We start from the raw sequence: 26,281 nt of genomic DNA on the forward strand, positions 1-26,281 counted from the left end.
TTGTATAAATGTGTCTATTTCTACTTGTATAAATGTCTGTATATTTCTACTTGTATAAATGTCTGTATATTTCTACTTGTATAAATGTGTGTATATTTCTACTTGTATAAATGTGTGTCTATTTCTACTTGTATATATGTGTGTATATTTCTACTTGTATAAATGTGTGTATATTTCTACTTGTATAAATGTGTGTGTATTTCTACTTGTATAAATGTGTGTGTATTTCTACTTGTATAAATGTGTGTCTATTTCTACTTGTATATATGTGTGTATATTTCTACTTGTATAAATGTGTGTATATTTCTACTTGTATAAATGTGTGTACATTTCTACATGTATAAATGTGTGTATATTTCTACTTGTATAAATGTGTGTCTATTTCTACTTGTATAAATGTGTGTCTATTTCTACTTGTATAAATGTGTGTGTATTTCTACTTGTATAAATGTGTGTCTATTTCTACTTGTATATATGTGTGTATATTTCTACTTGTATAAATGTGTGTATATTTCTACTTGTATAAATGTGTGTATATTTCTACTTGTATAAATGTGTGTCTATTTCTACTTGTATAAATGTGTGTCTATTTCTACTTGTATAAATGTGTGTCTATTTCTACTTGTATAAATGTGTGTCTATTTCTACTTGTATAAATGTGTGTGTATTTGTACTTGTAGTTGGCTGTAGTTCTTCCTAGTGTACTTCTTGCTGCCTTAGTGCTGCTCGTTCAGCTCATGCTCAGTTGTCCTGTTGTCATGGTTCATTACACATGGGTCACTCTGTTTACTAAAGTGGACCAAATACACACTGAGTAATACTCAGAGGGTCTGTGCGCCATCTGAGGACTGGTTTGGAAGGACCATATAAAGGCCCAAAAAAGGCCGATATAAAGCCCCCCAAAAAAGGCCGATATAAAGGCCCAACAAGGCCGATATAAAGCCCCCCAAAAAAGGCCGATATAAAGGCCCAAAAAAGGCCGATATAAAGGCCGATATAAAGGCCCAAAAAGGCCGATATAAAGCCCCCCAAAAAAGGCCGATATAAAGGCCCAAAAAAGGCCGATATAAAGGCCCAAAAAAGACCGATATAAAGGCCCAAAAAGGCCGATATAAAGGCCCAAAAAAGGCAGATATAAAGCCCCCCAAAAAAGGCAGATATAAAGGCCCAAAAAAGGCCAATATAAAGGCCCAAAAAAGACCGATATGAAGGCCCAAAAAGGCCGATATAAAGGCCCAAAAAAGGCCGATATAAAGCCCCCCAAAAAAGGCCGATATAAAGGCCCAAAAAAGGCCGATATAAAGCCCCCCAAAAAAGGCCGATATAAAGGCCCAAAAAAGGCCGATATAAAGGCCCAAAAAAGGCCGATATAAAGGCCCAAAAAAGGTTGATATAAAGGCCCAAAAAAGGCCTATATAAAGGCCCAAAAAAGGCCAATATAAAGGCCCAAAAAAGGCAGATATAAAGCCCCCCAAAAAAGGCCGATATAAAGGCCCAAAAAAGGTCGATATAAAGGCCCAAAAAAGGCCTATATAAAGGCCCAAAAAAGGCAGATATAAAGGCCCAAAAAAGACCGATATGAAGGCCCAAAAAGGCCGATATAAAGGCCCAAAAAAGGCCGATATAAAGCCCCCCAAAAAAGGCCGATATAAAGGCCCAAAAAAGGCCGATATAAAGCCCCCCAAAAAAGGCCGATATAAAGGCCCAAAAAAGGCCGATATAAAGGCCCAAAAAAGGCCGATATAAAGGCCCAAAAAAGGTTGATATAAAGGCCCAAAAAAGGCCTATATAAAGGCCCAAAAAAGGCCAATATAAAGGCCCAAAAAAGGCAGATATAAAGCCCCCCAAAAAAGGCCGATATAAAGGCCCAAAAAAGGTCGATATAAAGGCCCAAAAAAAGGCCTATATAAAGGCCCAAAAAAGGCAGATATAAAGGCCCAAAAAAGGTCAATATAAAGGCCCAAAAAAGGCCTCCATTCTTAGTCCAGTGAACGCATCATGCCACATGTCTGTGGGTTGGACCTGGTACAGAGGAGGCCGGTCTGAGCTCCAGTCATACAGCCAGGACTATGGATGGACTGGTCCCAAACCTGGAGGAACACCACAACACCACAGGCTCTGGTGAACAGAGACCTCAGAGTTCAGGACCAGGACCAGAGAGAGAGGGACAACTGCAGACCAAGACCAGGACCAGGACCAGGACCAGGACTGCTACTCTTGGACTGTGTGTTTGGCAGGTACTATTTTGTGTTGTTAAGTTTTTTGTTTTGAAATTCTTCTTGAAACTTCAGATTTGTGTTTCTGTGCCACTATCCTAAACAAATGAGTTCTATGAAAACATTCCAGTTTAGGGTTTCCAAATAAAAATGATGTGGAAAATATGGTGTCAGAGTTTTCATTGACTGTGAGTGTACACGGACACAAAACGACACACAAAACCCTTCGCTGAAAGTTGTGAACTACCTGCTTCAACTTGCTTCAGCAACAGGAGAATATGCCATACCTGAAGCAGATGTGCCATGGGTCCACTTCCTTCTATTGTGCCCAGACTCCTTCTTCAAATAGAAAACAAACAGCTCCTGTTATCAGCAGAGAGAGGCAGCCTTTTACCAGACCTGTGTGCTCATTTGTTTGTGTTAGTGTGTGTCCATCATTCATATACTGGACTGGATCCAAACGAAGACCCAAACCAGGGCAGTGGGAACGCCCCTGTTGTGCATCCAAAACTGACGGTACTTCCACGGCAGAACGTGCACCACGCTGGCTGATGCTTTATCACATCGGAGGTCTGATCGTGGCCCAGGACACCGGCTGGGAGTCATTCCCCTCCCTCTGTCTCCCCCTTGACTTTCCTGTTTCTCTCTCTACGTTTGATTGAATCAAGGCCAAAAATGACCCCCCAAAAACAAATACTATTGCATGTACTATTTTATATATTAGACACGCTGAACAAGTCCTTCAAGTTCAAGTCCTTCCAATGGAAAATTACTACAGTGATGAATTAATATGAGTAGATTGTCATTTCTTCAACAACCATCAGTTTGGTTGAGAGCATAAAGACTGGACTGGGTTTGAACAGAAGAGGGTCATGTGGTCTGATGAGTCCAGACTGACCCTGTTCCAGACCCATGGGTACATCAGGGTGACAAGAGCGGCAGAAGTGATTACCCATCATGCCTAGTGCCAACAGCACAAGCTTGTGGGGGCCGTGTTATGATGTGGATTTTCAGACGGTCCAGTCTAGGTTCAGCAGTGTCATGTGTCCATAAAATGATGAACAAATGTTGGCAGATTGCACAAACTTACTGATGATGTCCTGGTGATTGCATGTTATAATTAAAGCAAAAGGTGCTCCGACTCACTGTTACATCTGGAAGTGTTTTGGGTCAGGCTGTATATGCTGCTTAGCAAAACCCTTCAGATAGCCTCTGTCACACACAGACAAATGAAAACTTTATTAGTAGGATGTATTCTGGAATTATGATGTGTCTCCAGAAATACTAAGTAGTTCTGGTGTCATGTGTTTGGACCCACATGTAGGTGATCTGGTCCTTCTTTTATTTTTTTCTCTATTAATCAGATCTTCATAAGTTCAGGTCAAACAGAAGCTTGTATACCTGCCGTGTCGAGCTTTGATTGACAGGTCTGTCGGATAGCTCATTTGCTCCTCAAGATTCAAGATCCTTTATTCTCCTTCAACACGTAACATGAATGAAATTCCAATCCACTGGACCGACAGTAAAGCTGACATTTGAAAAATTACTTCCAATGCCCCTGTATGTCACCGTCATGTTCGATCCAGAACCAACCCAAAGCTGAATGTGTGGGGTGTTGTCAGGTTCGGTTCTGTTCCAGTCCTGTGGTTCTGGATGCACATCCATCTAACTATACAAGTGGGCGGGACTTTCACTGGAGGAGAACTCAACTAATTCAGTGAAAGTCCATACATGACTTCTATCAGTGATCAGGAGTAAATACATGGACATATGTAACCACGTTCATGTTATAAACCATCCAAATATGGACATTATAAGTAAAGGCAAAACCTTCATATTTCAAAACTTGGTCAAAAATCGAAAAATGTCAAAACCGTGAACAAACTTTGTAGACATTGTCCCAAGGAAACTACACATACAATTTGAAATAAATCAAGCTAGCAGTTTTGTCCGAGCAGATGTTTGAAGACATTGCTAACAAAGATGGCAACGACATAGATGTCACTGCCGGACACAGCGCCGTCAACAAGATAAAAAAATAAATAAATGCAAAGTGCAGATAGTATAATAATAAAAGAACAAACAGACAGGAGGAGAAGAAATGAGTGGAATGTAAACATATTATTGCACTTCATAATGAAGTAAAAGTGACTGAATATTCCACCCAGTTATTATAGTACACATAAAGGAATGAACGGCACCAGTGAGTGTCAGCTGTGGTATGAGTTCAACAGTGTTATGGTATCTGGGGGGGGGGGCTGTGGGAACCGCCGCACTACCATGTGCCACCATCTTGTGTCTCAGTCAGACTTTCAGAAGATCACTAGCTCATTTTACATTTTTCAATCATTGTCCTGGAAATGCCAAACCCAAAATGTAGGGCTAGAAAGAACTCATACCAAATGGTAACTACGTTCATTTTAACTGCATCTGCATCAATACACGGACCCTGAAGGCAACGCACTGTGTTATTCAGAGGACGTTATACAAAAGTGTTGGCTGAAGCTTTAGGAGTAGTGAAACTAACGGTGAAATACAGGGGTTGGACAAAATAATGGAAACACCTTAAAAAATGAACAAAATATAATTTAATATGGTGTAGTTCCGCCTTTTGCGGCAATTACAGCCTCAATTCTCCGAGGTATTGATTCATACAACTTGTGAATTGTTTCCAAAGGAATTTTCAGCCATTCTTCAGTTAGAATACCCTCCAACTCTTTTAGAGACGATGGCGGTGGAAATCCACGTCTTACTTGAATCTCTAAAACTGACCATAAATGCTCAATAATGTTGAGGTCTGGGGACTGTGCCGGCCATACGAGATGCTCAACTTCATTACAATGTTCCTCATGCCATTCTTGAACAGTTCTAGCTGTATGGATTGGGGCATTATCATCTTGAGGTGAAGGTGTTTCCATTATTTTGTCCAACCCCTGTACATCTATTTGAGGTACGTAATGCTACTTGTCCCTGTGAAATCGGAGCACCTAAGGATGCGGCGGCTGCAGCCGTCCCCTCACTGGGCTGAGCGGGCCTCATCGTGGCGCAGGGGGGAACTCAGGCTAACAGATTTTATCTGCAGTCCCTGAGGCAAATAGGTTCACGGGAAGCCCCTGGGCCAATCACCCACAGGCGGATAAAACGGATTACGAAAACCTGAGTGAAAAGGTCTCCACCTGCCCGTGGAATAGCCTCCGGGAAGAGGCGTGAATGTCAAATGATACTTTTAATAGAAATTCATGAAGGATTAATGTCCATATTAAGCAAATGCTAATTTTATTCTTTTATTTGGTTTTCCCCTGTAAGTCACTTTGGAAAAAAGCGTCTGCCAAATGCATAAATGTAAATGTAAAAACTGTTGCAGACTGCACTGCAATGAATCCAACCAAATCCAAGCATTCAGTATTCAATGTGTCATTCTCCACATTTTCTATCACAGTTTCATGTACCTTAAGAACAGCGTTATGGTCCACTTGGTTTATTATCCCTGTAGGAGAAATTTGGTTTCTGCATTTTACTCATCCTAATACAACCCCCACCCCCCCCACCCACACACACACACACACACACACACACACACACACACACAGAGCACCTAGCATTAGCATTAGCACTGGCATTAGCATTGAGCTGCCATTGAAGGCACTTGGGGACCAACTCCACATGTTCATCAGCATCGTGGTCAGGGGCACCGGCAGGAGAATTAACCCACATGTGTCTGATTTTCACGGCAGAGGAAACCAAAGCACCCGGAGGAAAACCTCTGGTGCACAAGTGCTAACCACCACCCCACACGTCTCCAAAACAACGCAGTATTTGTCGAATACGTCCATGGTACCAACCCAAACATTCCTGGTACTTCTCATGTTGGACAAAAGGCCGAGTGGACATGACAGTAGTTTAACGGCACAGGTCAGTCCACCGTTACCCAAATATTTTTAGAAGCTAAATGTGTTTATAGGAGTATTTTTGTACTGCTTGATCAAAACGTAGTAGGATGTTAAAATGCGCAGCTAGTCCCAGTAAGCATACTGACACAGTAGCGCTGTTACACCTAGACTTCCATCCAAGTCCTGAAGGAACTGGAACCCGTGTGCTCACCTCTTGTCCGATCGGTGGACTTGTGCGATGTTAAAGCAAGAAACATCTGCCATTCACTTCATCTGTGAATGTGTGTGTCAGCACAGACCGTCTGTAGACCTGTATTCAGATGAGAAGCCCCTCCCACAGTCTGAGAAGCCCCTCCCACAGTCTGTGTCAGTCCTGTTACAGCAGTGTTTCAATAGGCTCCTTTAATTCAATACTTCCATGTGTGTGTGTGTGTGTGTGTGTGTGTGTGTGTGTGTGTGATCCCAGGTGAACTCATTCATTTATATGGAGAATTTATGGGAAGTTTTTCAGCTTTATTATATTTATAGTTTTGTGTTGACAGAATAATTACCTCCGCCAAGGAGGTTATGTTTTTGCCAGGGTTTGTTTGTCTGTTTGTTTGTTTGTTTGTCTGTCCGTTAGTGTGCAACATAACTCAAAAAGTTATGGACAGATTTGGATGAAATTTTCAGGGTTTGTTGGAAATGGGATAAGGAAGAAATGATTAAATTTTGGTGGTGATCGGGGATGGGGGGGCCCACGGGGGGGGGGGCACTGATCAGCCTTGGCGGAGGTCTGCGCTCTCCGAGTGTTTCTTTTTTTAGCATGAATTGTTTGGGAATGGTAGCAACTTGAAAATGGTCCAATTCATTTCGGATGGAAAAATTAGTTTTTCGCAATTTTAACAAAATCCGTCAAGCCATTAACATAACACATGTTTTGAGACCAGGCTGCACATTCTTGTAATAACATGTTTTGGTCTATTTCCAACAGTCTGGGCTGCATTTTCTTTCTAAGTTTTTTGTATAAGTCAGAAGTCATAAAAAAAAGAATAAATATGATGAACAATAGCCCCCTGTGCCTTGCATTACATGCGAGCACACAGGGAATAAAATTATTCCGACATAGGCTTTAGTTTGCTAACCGTTGTAAATACAAGAACACATTTCCATCTTTCAGAAATCTGCTGCTTCTTCCAATTAATTGTAATGTTAGTTCGTTTAAAGCTTCTGCTTAGTAATATCACACATTGCTCTTTTTAATCTGTGTTTTTTTTGTTTGTGCCAACAGTTCTACGTCCCGTTAACAATGTGCACTTACATCCCTGATGAAGTACTCCAGTGTGGCGTAGGCAATGGCCATCCCATCATACGTACTGGTGCCACGTCCAAGTTCATCCAGGATGACCAAGGAGCGCTCCGTCGCATGGGAAATGATCTGTGAGGCTTCAGCCAGTTCTTCCATGAACGTGCTGCGGCCTTTGTAGATGTTGTCTGAAGCCCCCATCCTGTGAACCAGTAATGGACAAGAAGACAGTCATAGGGTTGAGAGACGAACTGAGCCCTTCAGTAGACGTATCCAGACAGTATCGACAAATACCACATTTTTGGGGCCAAGAAACCTCTTTTTAAAACATTAATGATGTAAAACACGGCAAAATATTATCCAAAGACAGAGAATTAAACAAAGTCAGAGTCATCTTAGTCACAGATATTAAATCGCTAAAAGTGGTACGTTTCAGTGAGCATTTTTCAACAGTCTCGCTTGTAAAATTTCATCTGAAATTGAGATCCTTCTTGTTGTTATATCTCACTTAGTTTTAAAGTTGATGGTGTGGTAAAAAATCTGCTGCTCTTCCACACAGAAACTATAATAACCACCCACGAACAAGAGGAAAAATCTGCCATTTTTCTAGCTGTGAACTTGCTCCTACAAGGTCTTTTTCCAGAGGTACGTACATACTAAAAGAAGAAAAGGAGAGTGGGAAAGAAACGGGAAGGTGGGGGGTGAGCAGAAGCAGAAACAGAAACACAGAGAGCACAACAGCCGGGAGAGCTTTTGAAAACTTCGAACAAATAGAAAAACCAGAAGCTGCAAGATGTAGCGAAAGTTCAGATGAATCCTTCACCATCCAATCATCTCATATACTACGGACTCCAAAGGGGCTGAAGCTCCAGGTTTGTCCTCACACAGACTGATGAAGTTTGGCTGAGCTTAGTCTTATTACATAACAAAACAAAATAAATCAGCTAGATCTAGTGGTTTTTAGGGATTTAAAAGCTGAAAAGTTACATATTATGCATCTGCCAAGAGAGTGATTAAAAAATGTGCATCTGATAGAAGCTTTAAATCCAACTATGTATTAATGTTTCACTCACATTGTGTCCAGTTACATAAGTACATGTCATTTCATTGTAATGAAAAAGGCAGCAAGTCATGTTAGCTAATGTGATGCGAAATGCTAACTTTAACATTAAAACTTATATATATATATATATATATATATATATATATATATATATATATATATATATATATATATATATATAGTCTATATAATATATATTATTGTGGACAGAGGCAGTAAATCCAGGTGTAGATTACTGCACAAAGGCTCAGGATCTGTCCAGTCAGTCCAGCTGGGATTTACAAGGAGGACAATTAATACTGAACAAACAAGAACTGAAACTATGAATTATGAAAGAGCTGCAGCATCTGAAACTGACCACAGTGAACATTTGACACAAACACAACCACAGTGCTGCAGTTTCACACTCAGTATAGCATGTATTTTATGGATTGGGATTGTCTCTGTCAATTTACCATTTAGTTTTTATTTGTAAGTTGTTTTTTTTTTATCAACTACTAGAAATTTCAGATGACTCCATTTGAATTCCAGGCGACCCCAAGGTTGAAAAACACTGAGTTAAACATACAAGTCAACAAAACCCAGAGCACAGGCCGAGTTGTTTTCAGATCCTTTAATGTGGAAATGCATACGACACCTGTCACAGGTTGTCCCTGAGCTAAGTGCTAATGCTAGGCACTGTGTGTGTGTGTGTGTGTGTGTGTGTGTGTGTGTGTGTGTGTGTGTGTGTGTGTGTGTGTGTGTATGTATGTATGAGGACTGGTAAAATGCAAACACCAAATGTTCCGCTGGGGATACCAAAGTGAGTTCTCCTTGAACCTTTCACTGTAATCAGAGGACTCCTGTCATGCATGGGGCCACATCTGAGAACAGTAGATATAACTTACTTTTGGATGAGATTTGATCAATATCATTGTCATATTACAATAAAGTTCTCCATGAAACTTAAGGACAGCATCAGAACATCCACAAAAAAACTGCAACAGAAGTTAGAGCCGAAATGATTTACTGGCTGACACCCATTTGAAGATGCCAGTGCTTACCATGAACAAAATGATTCAGACAGATGTGTGGAAAATTCTACTAAAAAAAGAATTTTTTAAAATCTTGTCCCATGTCCTTCCCTCCCAAGACATGGGACATAATGAAGAGAATATACATTATATACAGAGGTGTGCACAAATATTACAGCACTTGTCAAATCTTCAGAAACTAGTGTTTTTGTTTGTTTGTTTGTTTGTTTGTTTTTTTTTCCCCAGAGCCTGAATTTCCCTTTTTTGCCATTGCAAAAGAATAGAATAGAATAGAATAGAATGCCTTTATTGTCATTATACATATGTACAACGAAATTGTAAGGGACAACTCTCTGGTGATGCGTAGTGCAAAAGTTTAAAGAAGAAAGGAAGTGTAAATATATATACAGTATAAAAACAGACATGTCACCAACCGAGAAAAACAAAACAAAAAGGAAACAGTAGAGCTAAGTATATATTGCACTTTGACCCTGGCTGAACACTATGACTTATGTTAAGTATAGGTCCTGTGTGAGGTATTGTCATTGCAGTGTGTTCAGCACCCGTATTGCACTTGGATAAAATGTGCTGCTAAATCTGGAGGTGTGGGCCTGGATGGACCTGTACCTCCTCCCTGAGGGCAACAGTGAGAACAGGCTGTGTCCAGGATGTGAACTGTCGAGGGTGATGCTTCTGGCCCTGCGCAGACACCTGCTGTTATAGATGTCTGACACTGAGGACAGCTGGACTCCTATGATGCTCTGGGCTGACTTCCTGACTCTTTCCAGAACCTTCTTGTCAGCCTGAGAGCTGCTCCCATACCACACTAAGATGTTGTTGGTAAGGATGCTCTCCACAGAACATCTATAGAAGGACAGCAGCAGTTCCTGGGACAGGTTCACCTTACTCAGTGACCTTAAAAAGTACAGGCGCTGCCGTGCTTTTTTCACAAGGGCACTGGTGTTTCTGCCCCATGTGAGGTCCTGAGAAATGTATGTACCCAGGAATCTGAAGTCACTGACCCTCTCCACGGTGTCCCCTCGGATCAGAAGGGGAGGTGGATCCTCCCTCTTCCTCCTGAAGTCCAGCACCAACTCCTTGGTTTTCGAGGAGTTGAGTGCTAGATTATTAAGGGAACACCAGGTGGTGAGGTTCAGGACCTCCTCTCTGTAGGCCGTTTCATCATTGTTGTGGATCAGCCCCACCACAGTAGTGTCATCTGCAGATTTGACAAGGATGTTGCTGTTGTGGATTGGTGCGCAGTCATGGGTGTACAAAGTGTACAGCATGGGGCTGAGCACACAGCCCTGGGGGGCCCCAGTACTCACTGTCAGGACAGAAGAGTGATGAGGCCCCATCCTGACTGACTGCAGACGGTTGGTAAGAAAATCACCAATCCATCTGCAGGTGTGCTCACCAATACCCAGACTGCGCAGGTAAAGGCAAAGGCAAAGGTACTAAGAATATTTCACCTACAAATGTATCAGTCCAGTCCTTTTTTTTTTACATTTTACTCTAATATTTAGTGTGGTCCCCTTTGGCAACAATCTAAGGCACAGGTGTCAAACATGCGTCCCGGGGGCCAAACCTGGCCCTCCAAAGGGTCCAGTCCGGCCCTGGGGATGAATTTGTGAAAGGCAAAAATTACACTGAAGATATTAACACTCATTTTAGTTCAGGTTCCACATTCAGAGCAGTTCAAGCTCATAATAACCTAGAAATAATCACAACTCCAAATGTTTCTCTTTGTAAATGTAAATATTTTCATGTATTTACACTAAAACAAAGTATAATTTCGCCAAAAATCTGAGTAATCTGAACAAATATGAACAACCTGAAATGTCTTAAGAGAAGTACAATTTTAATAATATTCCACCTGTTACTAAATGTTTTGTGTATCTGCAGATCCAATGTGATCTGTAAGTTATTAGGTACATGTGGAAATGATAAACTAAAGCAGAATATTGTTAAAACTACAATTTGGTTTTTCAGTTTGTTCATGTTATTCACATTGTTTGAAGGGTTAGTTTGTAGATGGAAACATTTTCATCATGTAATTTTACTTTTTTCACTGTAAAACATAGAGAAAAGTTTGGAGTTGACATAATTTATTTATTATTCTGTTCTTATTTGACTGGTTGGGCCCACTGCAGATCAGATTTAGCTGAATGTGGAACTGAACTGACATGAGTTTGACAGCCCTGACCTCAGGAAACTGTGGAAACTGTGGAAACTGTGGAATGAGCTTCTGAGAGCGTGGAATGACACTGGGGTTGAAACTCTCAGAAAACACATTGACACAATGACAGAAAGATTTGCTGCTGTGATTGTTGCCAAAGGGGGGACCACACTAAAGATTAGAGAAAAACATAAAAAAAAAAAGGACTGGACTGATACATTTGTAGGTGAAATATTCTTAGTACCTTTGCCTTTTGCAATGGTAAAAAAAGGTGAAATTCAGGCTCTGGGAAAAAAAAAAGACCCACCAGCTTCTGAAGATTTGACAAGTGTTTTTGCACACCACTGTATGTACTAGACTACTGAGTGGATGGACATGAAATTAAGTGGACTGATGGGTAATGGTGTTGCACTGATGAATAGGAAGACAACATTTAAAACCACACACACAAAATCTAAAATGTTGACTCCAGCATTAACTCAAGTGTAGCCTGGACACTCTGGTGTTACCATCTGTCAGGAACATGTCAGTCCATCGTTACTGCGTCCACAATGACATCATGTTGAATTCTTCACACGCTTGGATGTTTGGGCTCCACGTATGCAGCATCACAGACCGACTCCAGTCCAGCTGAAGCACAGATGCCACAGCTCCGTCAGTTGTTCTCACCTCCAAACCGCTCTTTTTCACATCCTCGTTGAATTTGAACGTAGCACCTGTCGATAGACGGATCACCACCGGGAGCCTCTAACATGTGTGTTACCATGGCTACACTGCAAGCTATATAGAGGAGGGGCATGGCAGACATGCTCCTGCATTTCATTAGCCAATTTATGGTGTCTATGTGCATGCAGGTCCAACACCCTGGGGAAATTATGACAGCTGAGTCTTCAGCATGTGACGCAAAGGAAGACAGAATTCTATGACAGAAGAGTGGGCTTTTCATACTGTCCACAGAAAAGGAGATGAGGAGTGGAAGCACAGCCACAATCCCCCACTAAGAAGTCCTGCCGCTCTCAGTGAGTCCCTCCTTTCCACCAAATGAACCAAGTCTGAAAATAGAGTCCGTTTATTATCCCCTCACACCTTTTTTAGCACATTTTCCAGCTTTTTTGGAAGACTCGTAGTCCTGTTTTTGCTACATCTGATTTTTAAAGGCTGGGAATTGAGTACTATGATGGCCCTCTTAAAACTGTAAGAGTTAAGGCCCATTTGTGCTCACTTCATGTACATAATAGGAACGTCCATTTCAAATGGTGTAAGCATCAGAAGAAGGAGAACAACAAGAACAAAAACAAGAAGAAAGAACAAGAACAAAAACAAGAAGGAGATTTTTGAAAAATTCTGTCATTTCTGGAAATTATTCTCCAAATCTCAACACTGCCCCGACTGTTTCTGGTGGTATGGCTCTGTTTCCTCCATTTGTGTACGCTTCTGCAAAAGCCCAGAGGACAGACAGAAGTGAACAGAGTAGAAAAAAAAAAAAAGAAATAAACAGAGTGAACGCAGAGGAAGGACAGAAGGCTCCGTCCACATGCACGTGTCTTAAACGCTGAGCACAAATGGACCTTTAGTCTTCTTGTACGTACATTAGAAGTTGTACCAAGTGTGATATTTCATGAACATTGGGAATGAGTGTGCCTAAACCAGGGCTCTCAAACATGCGGCCCCCCAAAGGTTCCAATCCGGCCCTGGGATGAATTTACTAAGTGCAAAAATTCCAGTCAAGGCTGTGGAATTAATTTTAGTTCAGGTTCCACATACAGACCAATATGATCTCAAGTAAAATAATAACAGCGTAATAACCTACAAAAAATAATGACTCCATATTTTCTTCTCCGTTTGATATGAAAAAAAAAATCTTACATTATGCCTATAATGACAACTTCAAATTTTTGTCTTTGTTTTAGTGCAAAAAATGACATTAAATTATGAAAATATTTACATTTACAAACTATCCTTTAACAGTAAAACATGAATAACCTGAACAAATATGAACAACCTGAAATGTCTAAGCAAAATTAAGCACAATTTTAACTATTTTCTGCCTGTTACTCAGTGTTTAGTGTCTTTGTAGATCTGATCCATAATGCATAATGCATCCATAATGTAAAAATGATAAGTTGAGGCAGAATATTGTTAAAATTACACTTATTTTTCTTAAGAAATTTCTGTTTTTTCAGGTTATTCATATCTTTTTTGTTTGGATAGTTTATAAAAGTAAGTATTTTCATAATTTAATTGTTTTTTGGGGTTTTTTTTTTGCATTAAAACAAAGACAACAATTTGGAGTTGTCATTATTTATAGGTTATTATGTTATCATTTTACTGGTCCGGCCCACTTCAGATCAAATCGGGCTGAATGTGGCCCCTGGAAGAAAATGAGTTTGAGAGCCCTGGCCTAAACGGTTCAAAAACACCCTCCATAACACCTGACACATCGGTCTCACCTAAACGTACCATAGTGGGCGGCACAAACATCAGGTCCAAACACTATGTCACCCATACACCAACAGGAAGTCCATTTGGCCTCAATATGCCATTGTAACCCTGTTTTGGAAAACTGCAGTCTCTGGACTTTAACAGACTCCCCTTAGAGCTCCGACCTTCTCAACTAACATTTGGCCAGTTTCAAACGGACTTTGACGACTTCAGCCAGTTTGGGTTTGTCACTGTTAGACTGCAGCCAAATCCTCCAGAGTATAAAGCTGAGCCTCTTCATATATGCTCAGTGTCATCTAAAGAGCTCTTCTGATATAATGGTGTCAAAATGAGGACTTTTTACTGAACAGTATTCAAATCCAAACACAGCAAATTTCAGCTTTTCCCCACAAATTCTGGGATAGTGCCCCTTTACAAAATGTCCACAGTAAAGCCCATGCATGAGGTTCCATTTATAAATGCTACACTTGATCGGCACAGGCATCAAGTCCAGAATTTTAAAAAAGTCATCTGGGACCATATTTTATTCACCATTGTAGTTAGAATTTTTGTCATTACTGGCTACTGTAGTGTCGACGTAAGAGGTCGCAGCTGCCCTGACGACGTCTCCAAGCCCACAATAAAAAAAACACACCGACTCCAGCGTGCTCTGGCATGCAGACGTACAAGGGTCCGATCAGCAGCGCTCACGGCTTTCATATTGTCTTGTTCCATGATCACACTGCTTTAGATCAATCACAACACGACTTTTATCCAAAGTTTAAAATCAGAATCCAGGCACAGCCACAAACCTGACACTTACCCACAAATGAAAAGAATTATGAGACGACTCCAGTCATCTGTCACAAAACTTCCAAAGAAACACAGCTTATGGTCAGTGTTTGCAGTGACTGGATTGGGATTAGTCTGGTCTGCTGAATGACAGCAGAGACCCAAAAATGGTCCCATTCTCTTTCAACCTGTTGCAGTGCACTCAATGCTCCTGAGAATATGAAACTTCTGGCAGTCTCTGGCAGATAGATCTTCCTGCATTAGCAGATATCCGTAGGTTTTTCCAGTCCAGCTGTTGAATAAAGAGACAACAAATGCTGCTGCTTCAGATAATTCTCATATTTTATGCCAAACTGTGATATCTGCATAAAATAAATCAGCAGCGTTAGAAGAGTAAAGTTACTTTGAATACCATAATTTGGCCAAAAATATGACTTAAGAAATTATGCTATGAGGTTATCAATATGAAGGACTGACATCAAATATTAGTATTTACTGGTTTTTTTGTTTGTTTGTTTGTTTGTTTGTTTTTAATTTTTGGAATTAAACTCAGTTGTAACATACTGCATCTTATAAATGGGATAAATACACAGTCAGATGTTTTTTCACTTTAAACATTTCACTAATATTATGTCTGCTGGGAATCCAAAACGTACAAGTAAAGCTGAATAGAATTGTTGGATCTCATCCCTCTAACAACTTATCATCACTACAGTGGCCGAGATAGACAGATCCCATCCACATTTAAAAGCCAAGCCCATCAAAAATAGGACCAAGGCTCCTGTAGTCCAGCGGCACATTTAAGACATTCATCAAGGTCAGTCAAGGTCAAAGGTCATGGCACCAAAGGAAAGCCCATATTTGACTTCCTATCTATTGCCAATAGTAATTAGATCAATATCGTCAACTGTTTTGCAGTTATAGCACTTTGAAATGAGTCCCATTTATAAACCAATGAGGATTTGGAAAACTTTAAAAATTCATAAAAGAAATTTAAAAAATCCAAATTTCTCAATTCTTTGCACAAACTTGATAGACCTTACCCCAAAGATGTTCCACACAAATATCAAGTCATTCTGACTGATGAATTTGGAGAAGATTCTTGACAAAATGTTTACAGACGGACGACAACTGATACCAATAGTCCATCAGGCCTTTCAGGTCTTTCAGGTCTTTCAGGTCTTTCAGGTCTTTCAGGCCTTTCAGGTCTTTCAGGCCTTTCAGGTCTTTCAGGTCTTTCAGGTCTTTCAGGCCTTTCAGGCCGTTGGACCAAAAATACCATGAAAGTTACTTCACCTATCATTAGGTTCTTATGACACTTGCTCTGAAGTTCACATTAGCTTCATGTTACAGAGCTAACACTAGTCTAATGATCGATAACATAATGGAGATGGATAACATTCGTGTATTCTACTGTATTTCTATTTTCCAGTCATGCACTTGTATTCTTACATTAAAGTCAAGACTTTTCTTCTACTTTTTGGCTGCATTTATCTCTGCTGACCAAAGGGTTCTTAGAGAACATATTCGAGATCCCCTGCTACCTTGAGCACTTTTTCTAACTCTCTTTTTAGCTAGCACACAATTTAATATTTTCCTACAGAGAACAGTTTCCCTTTTTTGTACTTCAGAGTATCAGTGTAAGTATTGAAAATACTACCTATAAAATGTGATGGTGTATGTTATTCCTTTAAAACATATCCTTGTAGAGCACAGGTGTCAAACATACGTCTCGGGGGCCAAATCCAGCCCGCCAAAGGGTCCAATCTGGCCCGTAGGATGAATTTGTGAAATGCAAACATTACATTGACGATATTAACAGTCAATAGTGTCAAAATAATTTTACTTATACATATAAAACAATTAGATCTCAATTGGGTCAGACCAGAAAAATACTGTCACAATAACCTATAAATAATGACAACTGCAGATTTTATCCTTGTTTTAGTGTAAAAAAAAGTAACATTACATGGAAATGTTTACATTAACAAACTTTCCTTTTTATAAAAAATGTGAATGACCTGAAGAAATATGAACATCCTGACATGTCTTGAGAAAAGTAAATGCAATTTAATCAATGTTATGTGCATTTGTAATTGTACTGTCAGTTGTACTGCACATGTGTAAATGATACACTGATAAACTGAGGCAGAATATTGTTAAAACTCCACTTGTTTTTCTGAAGACATTTCAAGTTGTTCACGTTATTCAGATTTTGAAGGAAATGATGTAGATATAAACATAATCATAATGTAATTGGACTTTTTTCACTGGTATTATTTGACTGGTCTGGCCCACTGCAGATCATATTGGGGTGAATGTGGAACTGAACTAACATGAGTTTGACAGCCATGTTGTCGAGGTTTAATTTTTAACATGCCTTTTTGAGTCAGACTGAACAAAAATAATAGAGCTCGCAGAAAAATGAGGAATTCTGTTCTTCTATTCATTCAGCATCGGAAACAGCTTGGGAAAGGTACTGACTTAAGGTCATGACAACCTGCTCACATACCGGTCATAAAATGATCATGCACTCTGCACATTTACGTCAAGACTACTAACAAATGGATAAAAATACAGAATTTTTCCATCCCTGTAACTAAACAAAGCACTGCAGCAAGAAGATGGAAGAGAGTCCATACTTAGACATTTGTGAGGTATGATGTCCCTCTATCTTTGCTTTTGCTTTCACTGTTCTGAATCCTTTTTTTCCACAGACTGAACTCCACACTGGCTGATGTTAGAGCCAAAAGGTCCAATGTTGCACCAAGTCCTACCCAGCCGCCCACAAGACGGCACAGCCACCCTGACTCTACAGCAGGCAAAAAAATCTCTCAGGATCAAAAGAGTCGATTTAGGATCCAGCATGTTTCACATCTCGGCACCTCCCACATAGGTGATGCACACAGACCTGTTGGCACCAAAACACTAAACACAAAGGATTTTCTGAGGGTTTTGGCTGTGATACCATATTTATAGCCCCAAAAGGAGGCAAACAGAAATAGTTGACTGTATTTTCTTACAGATGAAGCGAGCTTGCAAAAGGCTTGAGTAGTATAATCACTGCTGGGAGTCCATGGTCGATTAACGGTTCTTTTCAAAACACTTTTACATTCAGCTTCCTTTTGCTGTTTCCATAACAACCACGAAGGGATGGAAGAATGTGCTCTATAACCTTCAGGACTCAGTGCCAATGGAATAACACACACGGCAGCTGCAGAAGTACACATAAACATATGCATCAATCAGACAAAGGCACAGCAATCTGCTGGCTGACAAAGCCCACACACAGGGTGCAAACATTTGTGATCAGCAGAGGAAGCATGTGTTTAAAGCCGCCCTGAGAGCCTTCTCATTGATAACCAATCATCTGAATCAGTTCAGACAGGATATCCCATTAGACACCTACGCACCATCTCATTACCTCCAACCCACAGACGCTGCTTAGTTAAAAAAAACAAAAAAAAACCTCTCGCTCCCTGTCTGTCATAAACACATTCCATCAAACACACACAGAAAATAAAACGGCATCAGCTGCTGCACCTTCATTCAATTCCATGTGAACTGACTGGGCAGTTATTATCAAACAGGAGGGTCTCTCCAGTGTCAGAGGTCAAAGAACCTCATTAGAAACAGACGGCGGTAACAAGGAGGAAAAAAGGAGTGGAGATTTCACTGGTCCACAAGTCAAATGTTTCCAGAATCAAAGGAGTTAAACTTTGCCAGATTTGAGTCACTTCTGCCGACACACCACTGGGGGGGGGGGGGGGGGGGGGGGGTGCGGTCAGAGTTGAAACACCCAGTGAATGAAGGGTACCACCTGATGACATCAGCTCCACCTGGCCAAGGCCACGTTCACTCAAGGCGTCATGTAAACTGAACTGTCAACACATTTTATTTGGCCTATCACAAATAGATAAAATAACTCTAGAAAAAAGATATTTTATCAACCTTTTGATTATTTTTGCCAAATTTCACATTCATTGCTCTAAATTTGCACATCAATGTCCAAACATCATGTTTTTCAAAGCCCTTTTTTCCAATTATGTAGACAATTTGAGGAACAGCATAAATTCGAAAGCAAATAAAACAAAAACATGTCAAGTGTATAATCTTATTTAATTTGTATAATTTCTATTTATACCTCAAGCAATCTTTATTTATATATATATATATATATATATATATATATATATATATATATATATATATATATATATATATACAGGGTGGGGAAGCCAAATGTACACTGAACATTTAGTTGTTTTTTCTCAGCAGACACTACGTCAGTTGTTTTGAACCCAAACATATACTGATGTCATAATCATACCTAACACTATTATCCATACCTTTTCACAAACTTTTGCCCATATGAGTAATCAGGAAAGCAAACGTCAAAGAGTGTGTGATTTGCTGAATGCACTCGTCACACCAAAGGAGATTTCAAAAATAGTTGGAGTGTCCATAAAGACTGTTTATAATGGAAAGAAGAGAATGACTATGAGCAAAACTATTACCAGAAAGTCTGGAAGATACTATTAAAGAAGAATGGGAGAAGTTGTCACCCCAATATTTGAGGAACACTTGCGCAAGTTTCAGGAAGCGTGTGAAGGCAGTTATTGAGAAAGAAGGAGGACACATAGAATAAAAACATTTTCTATTATGGACATTTTCTTGTGGCAAATAAATTCTCATGACTTTCAATAAACTAATTGGTCATACACTGTCTGTCAATCCCTGCCTCCAAATAGTGTAAATATTGCTTCCCCACCCTGGATATGTACACTTTTTTTTTTTCCCCTAATGTTTTTACTTACATGTCTTTCTATATTTTTGTAATGTAAAATATTCTGTGAATTATGAAACTTTCTTCCCTTGTTTGTTGTATACTATTATGTATATATACTGTTCAATGTTCATTGTTCAAAAAAAAAAAAAGTTCACTCAAGGTGAATGAAGAGGAAGCATCATTGGTCGAATTTGTAATGTAATGTAGGTCAGTGTATACAACTGAAGTGTGTGTGTGTGTTGCTACAGAAATGAGAGCGCAGTGTGTGTGTATGTAGGTTTGCATGTGTGCATTCATGCTGTTACAGATAGAAATGATAGTTACTTTGGTTGACACACAAACTGTACACACATCTTCACCCACACAAAAGCTTTGGAACTACATCCAACATCCTCATTTCTTTTTCTGAAGTGCAGCTGATCTCTGACTTTCTGCAACAGCAACTTAGACAACACAAAGACAGAAAAACCACCCCAAAATCAATGTTATAATTAAGAAATGGCATCAATGTGTGGAAATTAAGCCCAGGACTGACGGTGATTATTAAGAGATTTAAATGGAAAGTTGTGTTCATAGTTTTAAAGTGTGTCCTTCTGGGAGTTTTTCTGTTGACACTAAACAATAAAATGGATGAACATCACTGATATATCCCAGACTCTGATCATCCACAGAAACCTTCACCTAGCATTTATTACATGCAAAATATTTCATTTTTGCCCCCCCCCCATTAATAGTGTCATTACCATTTACAAAAACACTTCAGAGTACAAATACAGTAAAAGGGTTAAAATTCTGAAAAGGACTGAATATTGTGTGACTGTAACTAGGAATAAAGTTGGCTGAAAGATTTAACTGGAAATTGGGAAATAAGATTTTATGGCATGTGTCTGACATGTCTGTTTTTGTTTAGTTCTTTTGTGAGGAACCAGGGTTTATACCATGAAAGTCTGAACCTCTAACACTAGTCAGGTTCTCCTCATCACATTTATCTAAGACCCGTTCTCACTTCGACGTAGGAACACAACACACAGACACTTTTGCTGACGAGGTTCTGGCTCCCACCGGGTTCATGTTAACGAACATGCTTATGCCCACAAAAAAAAAAAAAGAAAATTACACACATCTGCAAGCCATTAGCACTAATCACACATTATGAACAGACCATGTACTGGCCTGTGTTCCACGCTAACATGTAGTCAGGACTGGAAACTGCATGGACAGCTTACTGCTGCTCTCATCGTAATGAGAATAATTATCAGCAGGAAAAAGATCCTCTGCAACAAAGACATATTGTCTGAAACTTCCCAAGTTGCAGCAAAGCATGCACAATAGACACAGCTTTTTGGAAACAGTTCCAGATTTCAGGTTTATCTCCCTTCACACACATTCTGCCTCCTGTACACTGAGGGACCCAATAGGATTAGAGAGGATGAGTCTGCAGGTCAAGCCCACAAAGACCACACATGACACAAAGGCTCACAAGCTGAGCAACATGTTGGCCTCAACAGTAGCTGTTCGACTAACAAACGCTCGGGTTAACAGACATATGATGTGGGCCGTCACTGTTGTCATGGTCACCAGCCTTGATTAGCTGTCAATGGGGACAAAGCTGGAAATGTCCATCTGTCATCATTTCTTGGGTACACTCTATTTCCAACAGTATTCCCTCTCCTGCTTTGACTCTCATATGAATGTCAGGTCCATCCCATTCCTAGTCTATGGGTTCAGTCTGACGTGGCTCCACCCTTTGCAGCTCTAACAGCTTCAACTCTTCTGGGAAGGCTGTCCACAAGGTTTAGGAGTGTGTTCATGGGAATTTTGGACCATTCTTCCAGAAGCGCATTTGTGAGGTCCCACACTGATGTTGGACAGAAGGCCTGGCTCTCAGTCTGCGCTCTAATTCATCCAAAGGTGTTCTATGGGGTTGAGGTCAGGACTGTGTGCAGGCCAGTCCAGTTCATCCACACCAGACTCTGTCCTCCATGTCCAAATGGACCTTGCTTTGTGCACTGGTGCACAGTCATGTTGGAAGAGGAAGGGGCCGGCTCCAAACTGTTCCCACAAAGTTGGGAGCATGGAATTGTCCCAAATGTCTTGTTCTGCTGAAGCATTCCCAGTTCCTTTCACTGGAACTAAGGGGCCCAGCCCAGCTCCTGAAAAACAACCCCACACCATAACCCCCCCTCCACCAAACTTTACACTCGGCACAATGCGCTCCCACAAGTATCGTTCTCCTGGCGACCGCCAAACCCAGACCCGTCCATCAGATCACCAGATGGAGAAGTGCGATTGGTCAGTCCAGAGAAGGCTCCTCCCCTGCTCTACAGTCCAGTGGCGGTGTGCTTTACACCACTGCATCCACCACTGTGCATTGCACTTGCTGATGTATGGCTTGGATGCAGCTGTTGCCACGGAAACCCATTCCATGAAGCTCTGTGCGCACTGTTCTGGAGCTAATCTGAAGGACACATGAAGTTTGGAGGTCTGTACCATTGACTCTGCAGACAGTCGTCCACCTCTTCACACTCTACGCCTCAGCATCCGCTGACCCCGCTCCGTCAGTTTCCGTGGCCGACCACTGCGTGGCTGAGTTGCCGTCGTTCCCAAACACTTCCACTTTCTTCTAATCCAGCTGACAGCTGACTGTGGAATATTTAGGAGCCAGGAAAGTTCACCACTGGATTTGTGTCACAGGTGGCATCCTATCACAGTTCCACGCTGGAATTCACTGAGCTCCTGAGAGAGACCCATTCTGTCCCAAATGTTTGTAAAAGCAGTCTGCATGCCTAGGGCTGGATTTAATACACCTGTGGACATGGAAGGGACTGGAACAGCTGAGTCTGAGGATTGGGATGGAGGAGACCAGACTTTTGAAAATATAGTGTATGTTTAGATGTGAAAGCAAATACAGCAGCTTAGCCTGTGTGCACGCCTTCATACTGCAGATGGACCTCTGACGTTTCAGCGCTTCATCAGCCCCAGACAGCAGCGGTGTGTTGGGTTAGGGTCAGCCCGCTGGACTCCAGCAAGAAGGAGCTGGACAGAAGGATGGTGGCCAAACTGACATCATCATGGCCAGCCCCTCCCACCTCACTGACATCATCATGGCCAGCCCCTCCCACCTCACTGACATCATCATGGCCAGCCCCTCCCACCCCACTGATATCATTTTATTTACATCTAAATTTATATAAATATTTATATGAAGAGCAGATTTCTTTTTTCTGTTTCTATTTCCATGCTTCCTGCTGTATATTTTCAGCCTGTTTTCCTGCACTTGATGTTTGTACCTTGCTGCTGCCAACTGTGAAATTTCCCCATGGTGGGATGAATAAAATCTTATCTGAACTGATCTTATGTTGTGTACAAGTGCTTTAACATTTTAAAATGAGCACAGTGACATCTTCAGTAATGTCACCAGGTGGTTTCTGTTTACATTTTCAAACTGCAAAATAATACAACAGTAGAATTTAATTAAATAAATGCTGTAAAAACATTGTTATGCTTGGGACTGGTGGAAAAGTCACAGTACTGATAAAAAGGTGATTGCAAATATGAGCAATGGTAAAAGATTTAGGGAATTACTGTGTGTCTGCATGTGAGGACAAATGAGGAGACTGAAACAGACGCTCAAATCAGAGACAGAAGTGTCAGATTAGAAAACAGCACTGAAGAGCTGCAGAAAGAAATCCCAGACAAAGGCTCTGACGAGGAAAGAGTTTGAAACCACTTATGTCTGTCAATCAGCCTGTTAATTAACTTCAGTCAGCTTCTCAGGTGCAGATATAGAAACAGATCAACTGTTAATTCTTATGCCCATCAACTCAGGAAAAGAGAGGAAAGAAAAAAAAGCATCTATGTTATTGTATGAAGTGCGACTTCTAATGGGCAAATGTTCAGACCACAATAATGACCATCAGATAAGAAGTGGCTCTCCTCTCTGCATAACAGTACTGGACACAAACGTGCAGACATGTGCCTTTCCTTCTGCACACTGTCACAGTCTTCAGGTGAAATCAGTGGTTGATTTGAATGGAAACCCTGTGGTTATTATGAGGTAGAGCTACATTAAGCATCGGATTTCATTCATCAAATATATTCATCCAAAAGGCAGATGGTTTTCATACTGTGTTCAAAGACCCTGTGCCAGATAGAGCGTAGGCTTCTGTTCAGAGTTCCTGCCCTATAATTTACATTAGATTGTCTTTGTGTTAAACTCATGACATACATATTTATACCTGAAAGGACTCAGACGTTAGAACTGCACAAGGCTGCTTCAAGCAAACACCCCAATAAACCAAGCCACGTCCAGACGTGTACATGGTATACATGTGGTGAGCGCGTCTCCATTTGACCTTGGAAAAGTAGGTCAAGGTCACCTACTTCTCCATGACAAGATGCATCCACAGTATAAATCTGGTGAGGATATTGCAACGCATTCTTTAGCTAATGCAATTACGTCATTGAATGGACAGATGGACGGACAGAAGACCAAATAAATACAATATCCCTTCGGCCAGACGTTGGCCGAGGGGTAAACAGTGTTTCACACAATGTAAATGTGAAAATGCACTGTTGGACAACTTGAAAATCCACATGGGAATTCCTCCACATGCTAACTATACATGCCAGGTATGGGCCAAATTATTCATGTTACAATGTTCCACTTTCATTTAAAAATAAGTGAAATGGAGTCAAGCAGTGGCAGTAGTGGGGCAGTCCTGCACTGAAGCAGGCTTCTACTGAGGCCCACAGGACTCCTATGTGAAAGGACCAGTGCAAACACTTATGTTCTACGAGTGGGAATGTTAGCTGTAAGGCCGATACGATACGCATCTCCATACAGCATCTCTGATCCGATATATTGAAGATACATGTGTGGCATCTCACGATACAATATGATACGATTCCCACCCAAATCACGATACAGAGCGATTAAGCCCATCCTGATTCAACACATTCATTCTGGTAAAAGAAAAAGCAGTGCAATTCAATGAGCTGATCATTTCTTTATCAAAGAAAACCATGACTTTTCACAAACAAACAAAAACTTTTGTGCCATTTCAGAACATGTGCCTCACATAGAGGGCCGGATCTACTGAAGGTTTGTACGTATTAAAACATGTGCAAACTCATTTCACACGCAAAAAAATGTCCACACTGATTTACTAACAGTGTGCAATAAGGGTTGAGGTTTTTAAAGGTGCAAAATAGTTCGTCTGCATCCAGTTAGTACATCTGACACAATGAATATGAAATATGAGGTGTTTACACACAGTTGTGCGTGTGCTGGGAAGAGAAAATGGAAATATATTCATTCAGCACACGCAAAGAGATTTATCAAACCTGAAAGAAATGTAACTGAGAGAAACTGTGTCTGTTTTTAACACAAGAGGTGCAAACGGTATTTTACACCCTGTGTGAACATTTACGGAATGATGGAAGAAAGAAGAACTGAGACGTATTAGTTGTAGTTTAGTTTAGTTGTAGTTCAGTTGTAGTTCAGTTGTAGTTTAGTTGCAGTTCAGTTGTAGTTTAGTTGCAGTTCAGTTGCAGTTTAGTTGTAGTTCAGTTGTAGTTTAGTTGTAGTTTAGTTGTAGTTCAGTTGTAGTTTAGTTGTAGTTCAGTTGTAGTTTAGTTGTAGTTCAATTGTAGTTCAGTTGTAGTTTAATTGTAGTTCAGCTGTAGTTTAGTTGTAGTTCAGTTGTAGTTTAGTTGTAGTTTAGTTGTAGTTCAGTTGTAGTTCAGTTGCAGTTTAGTTGTAGTTCAGTTGTAGTTCAGTTGTAGTTTAGTTGTAGTTCAGTTGTAGTTCAGTTGTAGTTTAGTTGCAGTTCAGTTGTAGTTTAGTTGCAGTTCAGTTGTAGTTTAGTTGTAGTTCAGTTGTAGTTTAGTTGTAGTTCAATTGTAGTTCAGTTGTAGTTTAGTTGTAGTTCAGCTGTAGTTTAGTTGTAGTTCAGTTGTAGTTCAGTTGTAGTTCAGTTGTAGTTTAGTTGTAGTTCAGTTGTAGTTCAGTTGTAGTTCAGTTGTAGTTTAGTTGTAGTTCAGTTGTAGTTCAGTTTTAGTTGTAGTTCAGTTGTAGTTTAGTTGTAGTTCAGTTGTAGTTCAATTGTAGTTCAGTTGTAGTTTAGTTGTAGTTCAGCTGTAGTTTAGTTGTAGTTCAGTTGTAGTTCAGTTGTAGTTTAGTTGTAGTTCAGTTGTAGTTCAGTTGTAGTTTAGTTGTAGTTCAGTTGTAGTTTAGTTGTAGTTCAGTTGTAGTTCAGTTGTAGTTTAGTTGTAGTTCAGTTGTAGTTCAGTTTTAGTTGTAGTTCAGTTGTAGTTTAGTTGTAGTTCAGTTGTAGTTCAGTTTTAGTTGTAGTTCAGTTGTAGTTTAGTTGTAGTTCAGTTGTAGTTCAGTTTTAGTTGTAGTTCAGTTGTAGTTTAGTTGTAGTTCAGTTGTAGTTTAGTTGTAGTTTAGTTGTAGTTCAGTTGTAGTTCAGTTGTAGTTTAGTTGTAGTTCAGTTGTAGTTTAGTTGTAGTTTAGTTGTAGTTTAGTTGTAGTTCAGTTGTAGTTCAGTTGTAGTTTAGTTGTAGTTCAGTTGTAGTTCAGTTGTAGTTTAGTTGTAGTTCAGTTGTAGTTCAGTTGTAGTTTAGTTG

The 26,281-nt window shown here is 40.3% G+C and overlaps 1 protein-coding gene across 5 annotated transcripts in view; it reads right to left on the minus strand.

The window, feature by feature from the left end:
- msh3 (mutS homolog 3 (E. coli)) overlaps positions 1–26,281 on the minus strand; it is a 200,187-nt gene that overhangs the window by 37,257 nt on the left and 136,649 nt on the right. For all 5 annotated transcript variants that reach the window (XM_030142646.1, XM_030142645.1, XM_030142644.1 and 2 more), the window contains one exon: positions 7,407–7,593. In XM_030142646.1, coding sequence (XP_029998506.1) covers positions 7,407–7,593 — 187 coding nt within the window. The remainder of the gene's footprint in view (positions 1–7,406; positions 7,594–26,281) is intronic.

The sequence above is a fragment of the Sphaeramia orbicularis genome, chromosome 9 (assembly GCF_902148855.1).
Source record: "Sphaeramia orbicularis chromosome 9, fSphaOr1.1, whole genome shotgun sequence".
Lineage (NCBI taxonomy): Eukaryota > Metazoa > Chordata > Actinopteri > Kurtiformes > Apogonidae > Sphaeramia > Sphaeramia orbicularis.